Here is a 19,893-nt window from a genome sequence, read left to right on the forward strand (position 1 = left end):
TTTTCCAATTCTTCTGTTTTCTTTTATACTTGTCCAGGTTAACTTTAATTTTCTAAGAGCACTCTCTCCTCTAATTGCTTTTTTTCCCATAGCAACCTGTTCTTGTTTTATAGATATAAGTTTCTTGTGTCTCTCTGAAGATTTTAGTTATATTTTTTCTTCTCCTCTCTAGATATCTCTGTTCTCTGGGGTCATTTATCCTTTCTTCTGGTCTCCTTTTTATGGTGGAGATTTTTGTCAAAGGTCTGATAATATTGTTGATTTTTATTTAAGAGTGAGGCACTAAAAGGCGATTGAAATGATAATATTCTGGTTGGGCATTAGAATTGGTGAACTTTGCTTTAGGCAAGTTAGGAAGGTAGGAAGTTTGCTTCTACTCCTAGTGGCCCCCAAATACCAGATAAAAGGGAGTTATTCTATTTCTCTATGGAAGAACCCTCTGCCTGGGGAGAGATGCCCTGTAGCTAGCTGTTTTACACCCAAGTTTTGAGAGGATGTACCATTTATAGAAATTCAGTTAACCCATCTGTTTCAGCCCCACATCTCACTCCTGCCCTTCGGGGACACATGGCATCTCTGCCAGACATGGTAGCTTTCTTCTAGGCTATATCCTTTCCCTAATATGCTCCAGGCTGCAGCCTCCCTTGCCCTACTCGACCAGGTACCTTTCCTCCTGTAGTTTTTTTCTCTTCAGAAACGTGTTGAAATCTCTCCTCCACTTTGCTTTGTGATCATAGTCTTTTTCCCCCCAGCTAGGTGAGCTGATAGCTACATTTATTAACATGACAATACATTTGGTCTTTTAAGTTATTCCTTTGTTTTTACTACTTCTTTTTTTGATGTTTTACTGTATTGATGTTTTACTTTTCTGGGATGTATGTGCTATTTTTGTCTGATAATTAGGGATTTTTAGTAGTGTGATATTCTTCTAGTTGATAACTAACTATAATTTTATGTAATATAATTGACTCTAGCATATAGGTAGATTTTAAAAATCCAATCTGATAATTTATGTTTTAATAGGTGACTATAACCTATTCACATTTTTGTGAATATGTAAATGTATTTGAATATATTTGAAAATATATTTGAATTTTTAGAACAAGCCTATGCATGATTTCTGTTTACCATTGTTTCTTATTTCTTCTTTCTTTTGATAGATTTTTTCTTTATCCCAATCTTCTTTTTCTAGTTTACTCATCTGGAAGCTATAGATTGTACTTCTTTTTTTTTAGTAGCTTATATATATTTTTTGATATATGAACACTTAACTCCTCACTTTTCTAATAAAACTAAGCTATTAAATATTTTAATCCTACCTTTGAACATTGTCATAATTTAACTGCTCATTGAGTACCTCTCTCCCTTCATCTTATTACCTCCTTAAAGTTTCCATTTTACATTTTTAACATAAAAGGATTTTTAAATATTCAATAATTAAACTTCTCTACATTTGAAACAATTTTCTGTGCTATTATTAAATACATCCTCTAATAATTATTTTAGTGAGTATCCTGAAGTATAAATTCTCTTAGCTATTACATTGAAAATTCATTGTTTAAAAAAATTTTTTTTAATGAGATGAGGTCTCGCTATGTTGCCCGGGATAGTGTTGAACTCCTCAGCTCAAGCTATCCTCCTGCCTCAACCTCCCAAATAGCTTAGGACCACTGGCTTGTCCCACTGTATCCAGCAATTGTTTAAATTTTTAAATGAATAGTGTTTTAACTGGAGTATAATATATATAAAAGTACAAAAATTATATACAGTTGATTCTCATTATTTGTGAAAATTGTATTCTATAAAGTCACCAAGAATACTGAATTAGTGAATTCTGAACCATTGTGGAATTAGGCTCCTGCAAGCCTCTGGTAACAAGAGTTTCACCAAACAATCAATATATAATCTTGTGTGTATTTCTGTTTAAGGACACCTTATTTAATATACATGGTTGATTCATTAACATCGAATTTACTGCCAACAGCCCTGTAACTCAGACCTGAGTGAAGCTTATCTAAGACATGTATTTTCTCCTTAAGGCACAGCACAATCTTGCACTTACACACTAGATAACACTTCAGCACTATGCTTGTGGGCCACTTTAAACAGTGAAGTCACATGAAAAAGCACAAAACAGCAAAAAACGTGGCACTAAGTAGACTGCAAAAGGACACATATCTACAGTATCAGAACCGAAACAAGTAGGCAGAGAGCTGCCTTATCTGACCTCAGCTGGGAGCATGTGCATCTGGTGACTTAAGTTTTTCCCCTTAATGTGTATGTCTGCAAATGACCACAAATCGGGGTTATAAATAGATTTCACTGAGTAGGTAAATTTGCAAATACAGAATTAGGGAATAATGAGGACTGACTGTATGAACAGCACCATGACTTTTCTCAAAGAGAAGGCACCCATGTAACAGGCATCCAAGTCAAGAAATAAAACATTTCTGGCATCATCTGAGGCTCTCTTCCAAGGGTAACCACTATCCTGCCTTCTGACACCACAGATTAGTTGGCCTGTTTTTTTTGCATCTGGCTTCTTTTGTTCAATATTATGTTATTCATCCATGTTGTTGCAGATTGTAATGATATTAATCATTTTACAGCATTTTTTGTCAGTCTGGTCTATACAATTAAGTTTTGTCAGAAGTGAGTTGGTATTCCTATTATTAATTTTGCTGAGCATCTTTGCCAGAATTGTATTTCTTGTGTGTTTTAGATTTTGATTTTTGGGGTCATTTTAAGTGGGAATCTTTCTGCTTTTACTCACCTTTCCTTTACTTTCTAGCAGCAGAGTGGTGCTACTGCCTTCACCTAGGCCCCCAGGCCCCAGTCCACGACTGAGTCCGATAGAGGTGTCCATCTGCCACAACGCTGGGGATATCCTTTCCCAGAGCCTGCAGGAGGCTTGGCTCAGGTCCTGCTCGTGAGGCTGTGTCTGTCTACCTGCCTCCTTCAGTTCCTATCTTCCTGAAAACAGTTACACTGGGCAGCAGGCTGCAGCCGTTTTAATCCCCTTTCAAAGCAGAGGTACCCCTCTCCAGCTCCTGGCTTCATGCAGGGAGCCTGAATCCATTCTGTGCTTTGTGTGGAGCTGTTTGGTCCCTGATTCTCCGCTGGAGTTGTTCTCCCTGCCACCGCTGTCTGGGGCCAGACCTGGAGCCCAGCATGCCCCTGGCTTCATCCCTGCTCACTGCTGTAGATTTATGTTCCAGAGATGCTTGCCTTGCCTTTGATCCCAGCTATCTCTTTTGGGTCATCTCTTCTGGTTGACCTGTCATCGTTATGCATCTGGAGATGGAAGAAGTTGTTGAGGAGTAAACTTAAGTGTACTATGCTGTCTGGAAGCCTCTACTCCTTGCTTTATTAGAGAATTAAAAAAAAAACCATTTTTATCCTAAAATAAATAAAGCAATGTTCAAGAGTCCCCATTGAGGTGGAAACAACCCAAATGCCTATCAACCGATGAATGGATAAACAACATTGGTATATCTGTACAATAGGATATGAGTCATTCATTAAAAAGAAGTAAAAAGAATGAAGCACTGATACCTGCTATAAATGGATGAGTCTTGAAAACATTATGCTAAGTAGAAGAAGCCAAACACAAAAGGCCATTGTGTGATTGTATGTATGTATGTATGCATGATTCCATTTATATGAAATATCCTGAGTAGACAAATCAATAGAGACAAAAAGCAGATTGGTGCTTTCCAGGACTGGAGGGTGGGGATGACTGTTAATGGGTATGGGCATTCCTTTGGGGTGATGAAAATGTTCTGGAACTAGACAGTGGTGATGGGTGCACAATATTGTAAATGTACTAAATGTACATTGCAATTATACACTTTCAAATGGTTACAGTAGTGAATTTCATGTTATGTGAATTTTATCCCCAAGGAAAAAAGAGTCCACCTTTTTGCACGCCTTCTTTTTTTTTTTTGTATGCGTAATTTTATTAGAAACTGCTAAATGTTCCAAAAATGTTTTCCAAAGTAGCTGTAACCTTTTCATTCCCACCAGCAATATATGAGAATTATCATTGTTCCACGTCCTTAACAACACTTGACATCATTTTTTTTTAATTTTTAAATTCTTTTTTATTTCAGCATATTATGGGGGTACAAAAGTTTAGGTTATGTATATTGCCCTTGCCGCCCCCCCCCCCCCGCACGCCTTCTTAACTGCTCTTGTTTGAATGTATCACTCCCCCTTTCCTAACTTTATTGAACATCTTTCACATTATATTGCAAATTGTTTGTGTTTGTGTCTGTCCCTCTACCAGACTATAAGCATCTTCAGGAGAATTGTGTCCTATTCAGATTTGTATCTCTGTTACCTTGCTTAGTGTCTGGCACAGAGTAAGTCCAACAAATACCTACCAAATAAAGGAATGAACAAATTAGCTGAACTGCTATGACCACTCCAAAAAAAAATTTATTCTTCCTCGGATCTCTCAATTTGTCATTAGAATTATCCCCTGGGGAAAGGATTTTCATTTGGAAACATGAATGCCCTCAGAGCTAAAGCCCTTGGTGTAAGGAAATGGTATAAGCAGCCCTGACTGTTTCCAGGGTCCCCCTAAAACTTTGACCTCCCAGTCTCAGCCAGTCCTAACCTAACATCTGTTGGAGGTACAGTCGCGATGGCTGCAGGCTAAATTATTCAAAATATTCCCAACCACTAAGCTCAAAAAGGCTGCTGCTGAGTCACTCCCAGCACAAAGCATTTTCTTTATGATGCTTTCATCTGCCCTCTGAGGTGTAAATTTTAAGTTTCACTCTACAGAGGCGAGTTAAATGACTTCTCCAGGGTCAGGCAACAAATGATGGAATAAGTGATGCATCACATTGGAAGAGATTTCTAGAGATTCTGTGCTTCTGTATTTGACTATGTATTTGCAGGCATCAGGGTTAGAAATTCCCCTAAAATACCAAATATTAGATTAAGATTTTGAGATACAAAAATTTCCTCTTTAACATTAGCTCTGATTCCTTATGACATGGGTGAGGATGTTTCTTCTTGTTCCAACTGTGTAGAGGTAGGATGGGAAAGGGTTATTAACCATTTCCCCTGTGAGCCCTTTCATACACTCAAAGTGATTTTTAAATTGTCCCTTTCTGGCTTCCACATTAAAAATTTCAGTCTTTTCATTTTTAAAAAATTGAGAACCCACCATGTGCCAGGAACTCTGTATTCCAACATCAATAATATATAGTCCTTTTCTTCAAAGTGTGAGTTCATATTCTTTCTCTAGGATTTGCTATAAATTCCTATTTCTGACTCTAATCTACCGTTGTAAAATGTGCTTCCAAAATTACCAGCTGGCAAACATTTTTTACTAGCTTGTTATTCTCTGTGCTTTTAATAAGAGGGAAAAGTCAATGTTAATCTCTTCATGTTGTGCCAGCAATCAGCAGCCTGTGGACAAGTTGCCATTGTCTGTGCCTAGCCACGCCGCAATCCCTTCAATTACGTGCAATGGAGCAGTTAGTTGGTTTTTGCACGTGAAATATACAGAGCAGAAACTTGAAAATAATTGCTTTCTAGTAGTGAGTGTAAAGCGCTGTGGGGACATACCCTTCTTACACAGCATCCCCGGCTCTGACGTGATGGACCAAGTTCATCTGGCTTGACCGATGCAAACAGGGCTTTTCTGGGGAAACCCCTGCAGTCACTAGCATTGCTCTGCAGTTCTCAACCACTCTGCGTGGTTTCCCAGAGCTGTTGCTGAGGGACACAGCAGGCAGACACAGCCTGTCATCTTGTCATCTAGGGGATCCAAGGAGACCGAAGCCATCACTTCCTTTGCTGACTCACTATCCTAGGGAGAAGTGATGTATGGGGTCCCTAGTCTGCTTTGAAAGGGGTATGCCAGGATTCCAAAACCAGCTCTGCAGCCTGCCTCCAACAATGATGCTGACTTACTCACACAGCTAGCATCTCTCTGTGTTATTTATGCCATCTGCAAAACAGAATTACACAGTAAAAGGATTTTGGATGAAAAAGATGTTCAGTGAAATAAATGACTTTTTCTTTTTTTTTTTTTTAACTTTAGGAGCTAGGTTTTTCTAACTAGTAACAGTCTCCAAAGAGGGGGATGTGTTAACTCATGGTCATTGATCATTTATTAGTTCTGACCACAAATGCTGTTGTTTGGCTGTTGTTAGTCAGCAAAGCATTTGAGGGTCTACTTTTTATTTTTTTTTTAATTTTTTATTTCAGAGTATTATGGGGGTACAAATGCTTTGGTTATATAAATTGCCTTTGCACCACCCACCAAACATGCCCACCCTCCGGATATCATTCACTGCATCCATTAGGAATGGATTTACCCATCCCCTCTTCCCCCTCCTTGGAGGGTCAACTTTGGATGTGAGAATGACTTCTCTCTCCTCCAGAGGCCTCTTACATACACTATCGTCTTGTATGTAAGTATCTTAAAGCTAAATACATGAGGTCAGGGATGTCTGTCTTGTTTGTCCCTGTCTTAGTTTAGTTTCCTCCAGAAGCAGACCCTGGAACAAGGATTCAAGTGCAAGCAATTTACTTGAGAGGTGATCCCAGGAATAACTGGTAGGGGAGGGAGAAAGGGAAGTTAGCCCAGAAAGAATCATTACCAAGTTAGTTACCATGATGGGTAACGAGCTTGCTCTCTCCGGGGAATTTAGGAAACAGGGTATTACCCAAATCTCAGAGTTATCCCACATGAGGAGTGAGGGAGCTGGGGTAGTTTTATGACAATTTCCATTAATCATTGGTTGACAGCTGCTCCCGGGTAACATTATTTGTATATCTACATGGGAAAAAAATGAACCTTAATCCCTACCTCATTCTACACAAACAATTTAATGCAAGAAAGATCCTATGCCTAGATGCAAAAGTTAGAACCATAAAGTTTCTAGAAGAAAACACAAGAGAATACATGTGCAACCTTAGGGAAGGCAAAGTTTTCTTAGGCAGAACACAAAAAGCACTGAAATGAAGCACCTGAAAAATTAATAAAGAGCACTTCATCAAAATTAAATATGTCTGCTCTTTGAAAACATTGTTAAGAGAATGAAAAGGCAAGTCATGGAATGCAAAAATATTTTCATTACATATATCTGACAAGGGACTGGTACTCAGAATATTGATTACAAATCAATAATGGCAAAAGCTTTGAACAGACACTTCACACATAAGATATGCAAATGTCCAATAAGGCATTTGAAATGGGGCTCAGCATCACACATCATCAGGAAAATGCAAATTAAAATCACAATGAAAAACCACTGCGCACCCATTACAGTGGCTGAAATGAAAGAGGCTGGTGGGGGTACAAAATGATACAACCACTATAGAGGAGTCTTTGGCAGTTTTTTATAAAGTTAAACACATATCGCTCGATGGCCCAGAAATTCTACTCCTAGGTATTTATTGAAAATAAATGACAGCACATATCTACAAAAAAGACTTGTACAAAAATGTTCATAACAATCTTAGGGAAAAAAAACCTAGAAAACAACCCAAAAGACCAGAAACAGATGAAGAATAAGCAAATTGTGAAACAGTCATATAATAGCATGCTATTTAGCCCTAAAGAGAAATGGACTATTGATACATGCAATAACAGGGATGGAGCTAAGGAAACAAAATTGCACCAAGCAGTAGAAGCAGATATAAGAGTACATTTTGTGTGATTTCATGTATGTAAAGTCCCAGAACAGGAAAGCTAAGCTGTGGTGATAAAAATCAGACCACTGGTTGCCCTTATGGGGTAATATTAACAGAGAGGAGGCACTCACAAGAGAAACTAGGGGTTTTGGAAATGTTCTATATTTTGTTTTGGATGGTGGTTACATGAGTGTTTATAGGTATCAAAACTTGCCTAATTGAACATATGAGATCTGTGCTTTTTATTGTATAAAATTATATCTTAATAAATATTACAGCTTTATCCTTAAAAAAGAAACTCAATGGCCATTAAAAATATGGAGTAATTTCTTCAGTGTTTTGCCCTCCACTAGACTAGACTATGAGCTTCAGGGGGCAGAAGCTCTTTCACTCCCTTATGCAAAGTCTGTTTTGTTCTCTACTATATCCCCAGCACCTAACACAGTGCCTGGGACCTCTTGAGTGCTCGTCACATTTGTTAATATTATGAGTTTGTAAGAGCATCTGTACATTGAGCTGTGGCTTTATCACATCTTCCTTTGCAGACGTGACCTGTTTTTGGCAGACGCTGGTGGCCCCAGAAGCTCGAGCACAGGTGCATTGTCTAGGAAGAGAGCTTGCAGGTGGGAACCCAGCAGGGCCCTCGGTGTCCTTGGGCACTGACAGGGTCCCAACTGTGAGCACCATCTGTTCCTGTGAAGGGTGTCTGACAGCAGCCACAGCCCTGGACCTGGAAGGTGAGTGCCTCTGAGACCCAATGTCAGGCTTCCATTCCCATCCTCCCTGCCTGTAGGGAGCCCACGCAAAGTCACTTTAACCCTGGAAATAGAAAGTGCCAACATATGTACCATTTTGTAATTTACCAAGTGTTTTCCCACATATGTTCTTATTTTATCTTCTCAAAAAACCCTGTTAATGTAGTTGTTTAATAACTCTATTTTACAGAGAGGTTAAGTGACTTCCCCAAGGTTACACAGCTGGCAAGTAACCTGAGATTCAAACCAAGTTTTTAACCATTTACTACTACATTAAATGCAGTACTGCTGTGTCATTTAAGGACCTTCAGAAGCAGTTTCTGAAACCTGACCCCTCCGGTAAACTTTACTGGAGTACTGGAAACATAAGTAACACATTTCACTTGCTTTAATCCAATTTATCCTATATGCTCTGGAGAGATTAACCTGCCAGTATGATGGTGTCATTCCCTTATGCAAATTTTCCACATTCCTTACCACCTACCGAGTAAAATCCATACTCCCTAGCAGCTGTTCAGTGCTCTTTTGCCCCAACTCACATTTTGCCTCATTTTCCTTAAAAAACAACTTTGCATTCTAGCTAGTTATGTCATTGTCATCATTTCTGCAACTTCACTCCTCAACTTCCCCTCCAGGTGGAATACTAGTTTCCTCCATCTTCCCTTGGGAAATTTTTTCTCACCGCTCAAGTCCTGACTCAAATGCCACTGCCTCTCCCCATTGGTAGATTTTTTTACTTCATCTGAACCCTTGGAGCACAGGGTTTGTACCTTTCCTGTGGCATTAACTGTCAGGTATTATGGGTATGTTTGCACTTTGCTTTGTCTTCCTTGTTAGATCCTGAGGTCCCAGGAGGTTACATTGCATGCTTTTTATCCATTTCTGTAACTCCTATGCTGACTAGCATAGTTGCACACTGTAGGTATTTAACTGATGCTTTGTTGAGTGAATATGGTACCACCTCTCCAACTACTGTCTATGCATTTAGTACCCTTACGGATGCATAGTTTTAAAAATTGTTTGAATTTTAATTCTATTTTATGTGTTTGGTTAACATAGCCTCCACCCTTTGTACACTTTGCTTCTGACTTGACACAGACTAAATTCTTTGCTAGTCGGGAGGATACATGGACAGGTGGTGGAGTCCACAGTTCGACTCTGGCTCTGCCATTCACTGGCTGTGTAACCGTGGACAAATCTCTTCTACCCTCTGGGCCTCATTTTGCCTTCCTCTGTTCAATGGGGGTGATAATCCTTGTTTTGCTTCTTTAATTCACCACAAGGTTTTTGGGAGGACAAATGAAATAACAGATGTGGCAATGGTCTGTCGACTATAAATCCTGCAGAAATGTCGTTTAGTTGCAGCTGCTGTTTGATTGAGGCATATCTCCTGTCGCCGGCAGCCCCCCACCCATCTGCTCCTCTCAGAGTCTGCAGGGAGTTATGTCCAGGGGGCCGCAGGATGGATGAGGAGGAAATAGCCACGTTTCCCAAACGGCGGGTGGAACTGGGGCTGTGTTGTGGTGGGTTTGCGGCGGGGTCATCTGAAAGGTTGCTGTGAGGCAGGGAACTTGTCCAGGCAGCCTCAGAAAGCCGGCCTGGTGCCAGTGAGTAGAAGTTACAAGGAGTCAGCCAGTTTTGGAAATTTCTCAGCGTCAGAGCTGCTGCAGGATGACATGGGCTCCCTGAGGGAAGGAGAGGGCCGGAATGCTGCAGGGGTGAGATCAGCTACCACTTACAAGTGTCACAACCCCACTTCGAGGTAGAAGTGACAACCTCTACTCGGTGCCATGGTCGAGAGCGACCCCAGTGCCCGGAGGAGCCCCCTGCAGGAGTCTTCTGAGCCTGCCCATTGGCCTCCGCTGAGGGGGAGGGCGGGCCTTGGGTCGCTTCCTGATTGGTTAGCTGCGCAGATTGCGGCTTCCCGCCGGCTGCGCGTGCGTGGAAGTCAGACATGGCGGAGGCGGGAAAAGCGTCTGGAGGCCTCGGGCTCCCTGGAGGAGGGGCGGCCCAGTGGTCTCTGCAGCGGTATGGTCGCTACATGCTCTCAGGCACCGGAGAGTTGCCCGGGCCTGGCCTGGAAGCTGGGACAGCCTCCTCCCCCACGTGGAAGGTGAGGTCTGAAGGCAGGAATAGCTCTGAGGCGCTCACACCCCCAGGGAGGGAGGGAGGATGGGAGGCCAGCGGCCACACTGGGGGATCCGTGCCCCAGCTGCGACCTGGACAGGAGGAGGGGACACCGAGGGACTGCCAGGCATGGCGAGGAATCGACAGGCCGATAGCTAACGTAAACAGTAGATATCTATATATAAATATATACACACACGTATGGATAGTAATAGGAGATATGACTGGAACCCATTACGTTCTCAAATTAATTATGCAGGGGAATAGTAAACATTCATATATTCAATAAATACATATTGAGCATCAAGTATGTGCTAGACTCTATTCAGGGTGCTAGGAATATAGCAACGAGCAAGAAATAAAGATCCCTTCTCTCGCTGATGTTTTCAGTCTAGTGAAAGATATAGTTATTTGTCCAAATAACTATGTAATTATGGGAAGGAGGATTGGATCATCCATAACCAAGTTGTCATGCTCTTTGGCAGTCAAGCACTCACACAGGACTAAATTTGAATTCTACCTTTGCCACTGAATTTCTGTGACATTGATTTAGTTCTTTAAACTTTCTATACCTTACTTTATCTTAAAAAAGAGATAACAATAGAACAGGCATTCCTTGGAAATATTGGAGGCTCGGTTCCAGACCATCTCAATAAAGCAAGTCATGAATTTTTTGGTTTCCCAGTGTATATAAAAGTTTATGGTTACATTATACTGTAGTCTATTAAATGTGCAATAGCATTATGTCTAAAAGAACAATGTATGTATTAATACCTTGATTAAAAAATAACATGTTAACAGTCATCTGAGACTTCAGCAGGTGGTAATCATTTTGCTGGTGGAGGTTCTGCTTTGATGTTGATGGCTGATGACTGATCAGGGTGGTGGTTGCTGAAGGCTGGGGTGGCTGTGAAAATTGCTTAAAATAAGACAATGCTGTTTGTCACGTAGATTTATTCTTCCTTTCACAAAAGATTTCTCTGTAGCATGTGATGCTGTTTGATAGAATTTTACCCACAGAACTTTCAAAATTGGAGTCAGTCCTTTTAATCCCTGGTGCTGGTTTACCAACTAAGTTTATGTAATATTCTAAATCTTTCAACAATGTTTACAGCATCTTCCCCAGGAGTAGATTCTGTCTCAAGAAATAACCTTCTTTCTTCATCTATCCATAAGTTACAACTCCTCCTCTGTTCAAGTTTTATCATGAGCTTACAGCAATTCAGTCACATCTTTGGGCTCCACTTATAAATCTAGTTCTCTTGCTATTTCCACCAATCTGTAGTTACTTCCTCCATTGAAATCTTGAACCCCTCAAAGTCATCCATGAGGGTTGGAATCAACTTCTTCCAAACTCCTGTTAATGTTGATATGTTGACCTCCTCCCCATGAATCACTAATGTTCGTAATGGCATCTAGAATGGTAAATCTTTTTCAGAAGATTTTCAACTTACTTTGCCCAGATCCATCAGAGGAATCACTATCTATGGCAGCTATAGTCTTACAAAATGTACTTCTTAAATAGTAAGACTTGAAAGTTGAAATTACTCCTTGATCCATGGGTTGCAGAATAGATGTGTTATCAGGCATGAAAACAGTATTAATCTCCTTGTATGTCTCTATCAGAGCTCTTAGGTGACCAGCTACATTGTCAATGAACAGTAGGTCTCAACAGTAGGCTTAAAATATTCAGCAAACCATGCTATAAACAGATGTGCCGTGATCTAGGCTTTTTTGTTCCATTTATAGATCACAGGCAGACTAGATTTAGCTTAATTCTTAAGGGCCCTAGGATTTTCAGAATGGAAGTTTGCTTCAATTTAAAGTCACCAATTGCATTAGCCCCTAACAAGAGAATCAGCCTGTCTTTTGAAGCTTTGAGTCTTCATCAATGATTTCAGCTAGATCTTCTGGATAATTTGCTGCAGCTTCAATATCAGAACTTGCTTCACCTTGCACTTTTATGTTAGGGAGATAGCTTCTTTCCTTAATCCTAATGAACCAATCTCTACTAGCTTCCAACTTTTCTTCTGCAGCTTCTTCACCTCTCTCAGCCTTCATAGAATTGAAGAGCGTTAGGGCCTTTCTCTGGATTGGGCTTTGGCTTGAGGGAGTGCTCTGGCTAGTTTCAGTTTCTCTCCAGACCACTAAAAGTTTCTCCATCTTAGCAGTAAGGCTGTTTTGCTTTCTTGTCATTTACTGGAGTAGCACTTTTAATTTCCTTTAAGAACTTTTCCTTTGCATTCACAACCTGGCTAACTGGTGCAAGAGACCTAGCTTTTGGACTGTCTCAGCCTTTGACATGCCTTCCTCACTGAGTTTAATCATTTCTAGCATTTGATTTAAAGTGAGAGACATGTGACTCTTCCTTTCATTTGAACACTTAGAGATCATTAAAGGGTCATTAACTGGCCTAATTTCAATATTGTTGTGTCTCAGGGAATAGGGAGGCTTAAGGAGAGGGAGAGAGACAGGAGAACAGCCAGTTGGTGGAACAGGTAGAACACACATAACATTTATAGATTAAGTTCGCTGTCTAATATGGGCATGGTTTGTGATTCCTGAAAACATACGATAGTAACATCAAAGATCACTCATCACACATCACTCACTATAAGAGATATAATAATAATGAAAAAGTTTGAAATATTGTGAGAATCACCAAAATGTGACACAGAGACACAAATGAGCACATGCTGTTGGAAAAATGATACCAATAGACTTGCTTGGATGCAGGGTTGCCACAAACCTCCAATTTGTAAAAAATAGTTATCTGTGAGCACAATAAAATGAAGTGCAGTTAAAACAAGATATGCCTGTACCTACTTCATTGGATTGTTTTGGGCATTGAATAAGTTAGTACTTATTCAACCACTTAAAATAGTACGTGGCATATGTTAAGTTATGTAAGGGTTTGCTGTTACTATTATTTTGTTCTGGTGGTATGTTTTAACACCACAGATTGCCAGTCATTCGGTTCCCTTTGGTCTAGTTTGAATGTGGATGCTGGGGTTTGGGATTATGCACACACGTGAGTGTGTGTCCATGTGTGTGCACACTTGTGTGTATGTTTGTTTTGAGAAGCAGTAGATAGGAGAAGAGTAAAATAAAGAGAACAAATATTCCAGGTAGAAGATACAACATGTTCAAAGGCCCCACACCTGGGAAAACCTCAGCATGTGTGATGTGTAGTGAGAAGGTCAGTAAGGTTGGTGCTTATAGAACAAAGGGAATGATAGCTTGAGGTGAGGCTGTCTGGAGAGGCAGGCAGGTGCCTTGTGAACATTATTCTAAAACCAATAGGAAGCTACTGAAGAGTTTTAAACAGGGACATTTTCATCTTTGAAAGATCCCCACTTTGGCTGCAGAGTGCTGGAACTAGAGGAGAATACAAGTGGATTTAGGACGATCACTTAGAATGCTATTGCAGTGTTGTACCCAGGAGAATGAAGTTTCCTCATTTCGAGGGGAAAGCGTGGTTGCTTAACTTTGTTGAATGATGCTGCAAAGTGAAGAAAAATGATGATGAAGGGGTGTCCATTGAGTTTAGCAGCATAAAGGCCCTTAATGGTCTTTGCTAAGACAAGTTTCCATGGAGTGAAGGGAGTGGAAGCCAGGTAGGAGTGGGCTGAAGAGTGACTGATGGGTCAGGAAATGAAGCCATTGTGCATGGACAGTTCTTCTCAGAGGCTTGGCTATGACTGTGAGTAGTGATAGAGCATGACGAATTATTCACCACATTCTAGAATATTAGAGCAGGGGCATTCCTTAAAGCTTCAAATCAATGTATCTAGGACCATAAAAAAGGCATTAAATACTTAGTTGTACTGTTGTGGAACACTGTATCCTGAGAAATGACAGAGGCTGAAAATTCAAAATGGGGTGAAGAAAGAATTAAATTCAAGGATAACTGGTCTATGATTGGGTCTTATAAAAAGCCAGGACTGTTTCAGGGCATATTTAATTTTTGCGATTGCTCCAACAGGTTCCTTGATACTTTCTCTTAATACTCTTTAAACCCTTTCTTTTAAGGCCTCTGTGTTGGGTGCATTGGCTTGGATGCAGCCAGGTAACACTTATATTCTTACCCTGCAACCCAGAGGCCATGGACATTTGACCATTCTGAGGAGTTGATTGTTATTGCACTTTTTTCCTTCTCTTTGCAAAGCTCTTCATAATTGCTTATGAGGAACAGTACTTTTCACCAGTTTTCAAATGTTTGGCATAAATCCACGGCTACAGTGACAAGAGATGAGGTTGGCTTTTGAAAACTGAGCATTTGTACCTTCCTTTGAATCTGTGCCGAACCATCCTACCTGCTGTGTTCAGTTTCAGCCTAGGTCTGTCATTTTTTTGGAAAAACGAAAGAGAAAACAAGATTTGTTCTATTTTATGGGCACTGTGACTATTGTGCAATAATAATAATAAAAGATGAGCCATCTAAAGAACTGTACTCTCTAAGTCCCATGTGAATTTTTTATTTTAAAAATATGTGGTACCTGCAATAAAAAAAGATAGGTTAGGTAAAGCATAAAAATATATTATTGCAGAGGATAGAGTCACTCTAGTTGTTTTTTTATTTCAGAAACTTTAAAATTCAACCTTGGTTGAACTTATTTTGAGTTTTTTCATTTTTTTTCTGAAATTATGGGGAGAATCTGTTCTTCCGGTACAGTTCTATATAGTTGTTTAATTACAGAGAAGACTTTCATCACAGTGGCTACATGCCAAGACAAAAATGTCAACTCAAGAGAAAAAATGAATAGTACAACAAGATTTCTAAGACTTGAAGTCCTAGTTGAGAGGTAAGGTCAAATCTAAGACAAAAAGATTATTCTATATAGACTATCTATTTTATAGAATATCTAATATACTTTATTATACATACTGATTTGATTTACTTCTCTAAATTGAATTTTTCTTATTAAAAGTCACTATCTAGAGAGAAATTAACTGCGATTTGGAAGCAAATAAAAAAAGCAAATTTTTTGTAACACAGTAAAAAAAAAAAAGTAAAAAAATACCAATGTTTTAGAGCTATGTTACTCATACTTAATGTGCGTATCTGGGAATTTGTTAAAAATGCCAGGATAGATTTGGTATGGGAAATGAGATTTTGTAGTTCTAACAAACTCCCAGGTAACACTGTTGCTGTTGGTTCGAGGACCACACTTTGAGAGACAAGGGCTTAGAAGATCTTGATTGAAATGGGCAGCCATATGGCAAAATTAATAAAATGAATTTATGAAGTTATGAGGTAAGGCAATCAGATTCATAGTGAATATGCAAACGTTATATTAATAGAGTTAATATTTAAACCATCTGTTGCCATTTAAGTGGAATGAGCAAACGAAATACAAACTTGAACTTGATTTTAGTTCCTTACATCTGTTCGCCCAGCCTTTCTGAAAAGATTATCATAATAACAGATTGGTCCATTTTATGTATTTTATGTCTGAATATAATTTAGTCTACTAATTTGAGAATAATTTTGAAAGGTGATGTTAATTGCAGGTTGCTTTTAAATTAAAGAGTTCCCATGTTTTTCAGATTCCAGGGATTTCTCAGACATGCCCTAATTGGTTGAACCTGACAACTTCTAGATTATTTTTTTCCTTCCATAGAGAAAAAAAATCCTCCTTTAATTTTTATAGGAGGAACTTAAAATAATTGCCCTACTTAGAAATTAAGAAATAGAATGTGAATTTTGTACTTGAAATGAACTTTTAAATGTTGATTTAACATAAGATTTACTTTGATTTAAACTGTCTTTTTTTCTTTTGTATTCCTGGTGCCTAATAGTACCTAGCACATGATAGGTGCTCAGTAAATGTTTGAATGTATGGTATGGTAACTTTTCTTATGATAATGTGATAATTACTAAATGATACCTACTATTTGTTAAGTGTTTAGTATATTTCTTACAGCAACCTTATGAAGCAAATACTATTATACCTGTTTTATAGGTAAGGAAACTGAAACTCAGGTTCAGTGGCTTTCCTAGGAACACAAAGATAAGTTGAGAAGAAAGAATTCAAACCTTGGTTTTCTTGTCTTAAAAAAGCTTGTGCTTTTACCCTCTATGCTCTTTGCCTTAGAAGTGCTAATATTTCATATGGCCGATAGCAGTTCAATGATGTGGATGAGGAATTTTGAGATTAACCCACAAGGTGAAAATAACAAAAATGGAAGTTTTGGTTTTGTTTTTAAGGAAAATTTAATATTCAGTAAAACCCTCAAATTATTTCTTAAAATAGCAAAATGGTAGTTCTTTGCATTCCTGATAATTTTTTACTGGATGCCTAATGTGGATTTTACCTTCTTGGGTGCACGATATTTTTGTATTCCTGTAAATATTCCTGAGCTTTTTTCTGGGATAGGTTACTTGCAAACAGTTTGATCCTTTCAAGTCTTGCTTTTAATCTTTGTCAGGTGGGACCAGAGCGTTTCGTCTAGGGTGAATTTTTTCTCACTCTGGAGGCAAAACTCTTGAGTATTCTACTCAGTGCCCTGAAAATTATGTTCTCTCTGACTGCTAACAGGACTGTTCCCTGCCTTGAGTGAGCTCTGGGTATTATTCCCTGAATCCTTTCAGGTGGTTCTTTCCCCAGCCTCTGGCAGTTTCCTCACACATATATATGCTGATCAGTACTCAGCTGATAGGAGTCTTAACAAGCGTCTGGAGTTCTCCCTCCGTGTAGCTTTTCTCTCCTCTTGCTGCTGTTCTGTCCTGCAAACTCCAGCCGCACTGACCTTCTTGGACTTGCAGCTCCATCTCCTTCACTCAGAGAGACCTTGCCAGGCTCTGCCTGGCTTTCTCCTTCTTGCACTTCGACCTGGAAACTCTCCAAGAAGTAATCTGGGACAGTGTGGTAAGGCTCACCTCCTTTGTTTCCTATCATTTCTCAGTAATCATGTCCTTTATTACCTGATATCTATTATCTTAAAAACTGTTGCTTCCTCTAATTTGTCCAGTTTTTTAATTGTTTCAGGTAGGAGAGGAAGTAACAGGAGGTATCTGTTTTTACCTGTTGGCTAGAGAGGCAGTCCAGAGTGGGTCTTTTGATTCAGTTCCACTTAGTCTTTTTCTACTTCAGATCTAGTTCAAGAAAGTGTTATTAAATTATCTACCTGGTACCTGGCATTCAGCTGGACATTGGAGGTGCTATGGAACATCACACAATCTTAAAGTATTAGAGCACTTGAGTAGAGGATTACAAGAATATGTAGAGCCTGATCAATGGAGCAAGTTTCCTCAAGGTGGGCGGAAGACATTCATCAGAGTCTCTCGGGGTGCCTGTTGAAAACGCAGCTTCATGGTTCCTGCATTATTAGACCTAGCACGTTAGAATCTCTGGGATAGCTTTCTAGTTGATTCTTATGTACTGCGATCAATCTGCATGCCCCAACTCTGAAGGAAGGGTGGGGAAAAGGGAGTAATTGCCAAAGTAGTGCTGATATTATATGGCACCTTATAATTTATAATGTATTTTTATAACCCTCTTTCTGTTTAATTCTTACAACTCTTAAGGTCTCATTACCACGTTATAGACAAGAAGCTGAGGCCTGGTTAGGTTAAACAGCTTGCCAAAGGCTAACATAGGAAGTGGAAGAACTGATTCTAAAACTCATGTTCATTCTGCTCTACACTGCTCCTTCCTACATTGGTGTCTTCTCTTACGCAGCTGTAGGAGTATCATCAAGAGCTAGTGTTTTTTCATGTAGCGTGCTTTTTTTGAAGAGTTAACAGGTAATATTTTGTGTTAATTAGGATTAAGATTGGCTCTGAGTGACAGAAAATATAGTGGATTAAATAAAATGAAAGTTTATTACTGTCCACATTAAAGTCCAGAGCTGGTGTGACACTCCAGTGGCAGGAAGTAAGGCTCCTTCTATTTTGTCCTGTGCCACGAGTGGCCAGGCTCTCACAGTCTGAGATAGAATCGATATTCTAACCCTCTTTTGGAGAAGGGGATGAAGAAATGGACAAAAGGTGCATGCCTGCTGTCTCTTAAGGAAGTCTCCTGTAAGCCACCGTATGACACTTCCTCCTACAACATAGTGGCCAGAACTTAGACCTGTGACCATCCTAGCTGTCTGGACAGCTGGTGTATGTGGTCTGTATTCCACAAGGTCATGTGTCCTGCTGAAAACTAAGGCTTTTATTACCACATAAGAAGGAAAAGTAGATATAGGAGGACAACTGGCAGTCTGTCATACACTTTTTTTCTTCTGAATCTGGAGACTACTAAGAAATAGACTTAGTTCTTGGGTCCCTGGTAGGAACTCAAAAGGCATTTTGTAATAATAACAACAACAAAACTATTATTTAGTGCCTAATTACTATATGCCAATACCTAGAACAGTGCTTGGCAGATCCCTCCCCCCAACCAAATATTTATTAAGTGACTGAATCAAGGCCAGGCATTCCACTAAACATCTGATCTTACATTTCTTTTAATCTTTCAGATGATCCTATAAAACAGTTATTACTATTTTTATTTAGCAGATGAGGAAATTAAGTATACTTCTAAGTGGCAAATATGGGACTTGATCCTAGGGCTGTCTGATTCCAGATACTGTCTTTTATAAAGTAGTAGTCATTAGTGCTGTTTACCAAATATACTAAGATTGCATAGCCCTGGCCTTAAAGTTAAGTGTGTCATATGACTGGTTTTGGCCAATGAAATGTGAGCAGTACTGACAGACGTCATGGGCAGAAGCTTTAACAGCCAGTGCATGATGCATTATTCTTTCTTTTGCCACAGTGTTGGCTTCTCTGTCGGCCTAGGTCCTGCAGTGAGAATGAAAGGCAGTGCGAGGTAGAGTGTGAAGACAGGTAGAATGAGGATGGACAGGTAGTGTAGGTGAGAAATAAACCTTTGTTTCTGGGGGGCTGTTAATTTCTACATACTCTAGGCTATACCTGACTGATAGATATGGAAATATTCCTATGCTTATGGTTATGTTTAATTCAATTATGTGCCATATACATTGTAACTTGCATAGCTTTTGAGGAAGAACTTTGTAACTGTTGTTCTAATATTTTTTTCTATGACAAAATCATTGCTTATGAGGATGTTGGTACTTTGCGATGGGAGTCTGCCAACCTCATTTACTGGCAAATTACTAAACTCCTCTTTATTTCTCAAAAAAAAAAATCATTGCTTATTCCAAAGCACTAGTTTATAAATACATATTTCCAACTTGGGATCTGTCTCTGGTCTCTTTCTTCAATAAACAAAAGCTTAATTTTATTGTGTAACAGACATAGTTTTCATAGAGGCCATGGCTTGTTTGTATAACGTGATTTAAGGTGGAATTTATCTGGACAAATACAGTGAAGAAGACT

General features: G+C 39.3%; 1 protein-coding gene across 2 annotated transcripts in view; it reads left to right on the forward strand.

Moving 5' to 3' along the window:
* The first annotated feature begins 10,368 nt into the window (after positions 1-10,368).
* Positions 10,369-19,893, forward strand: part of REC114 (REC114 meiotic recombination protein) — an 89,017-nt gene continuing 79,492 nt past the window's right edge. For both annotated transcript variants that reach the window (XM_045531631.1, XM_045531640.1), the window contains exon 1: positions 10,369-10,527. In XM_045531631.1, the coding sequence (XP_045387587.1) occupies positions 10,369-10,527 (159 nt within the window). The remainder of the gene's footprint in view (positions 10,528-19,893) is intronic.

The sequence above is a fragment of the Lemur catta genome, chromosome 1, assembly GCF_020740605.2.
Source record: "Lemur catta isolate mLemCat1 chromosome 1, mLemCat1.pri, whole genome shotgun sequence".
Taxonomy (NCBI): domain Eukaryota; kingdom Metazoa; phylum Chordata; class Mammalia; order Primates; family Lemuridae; genus Lemur; species Lemur catta.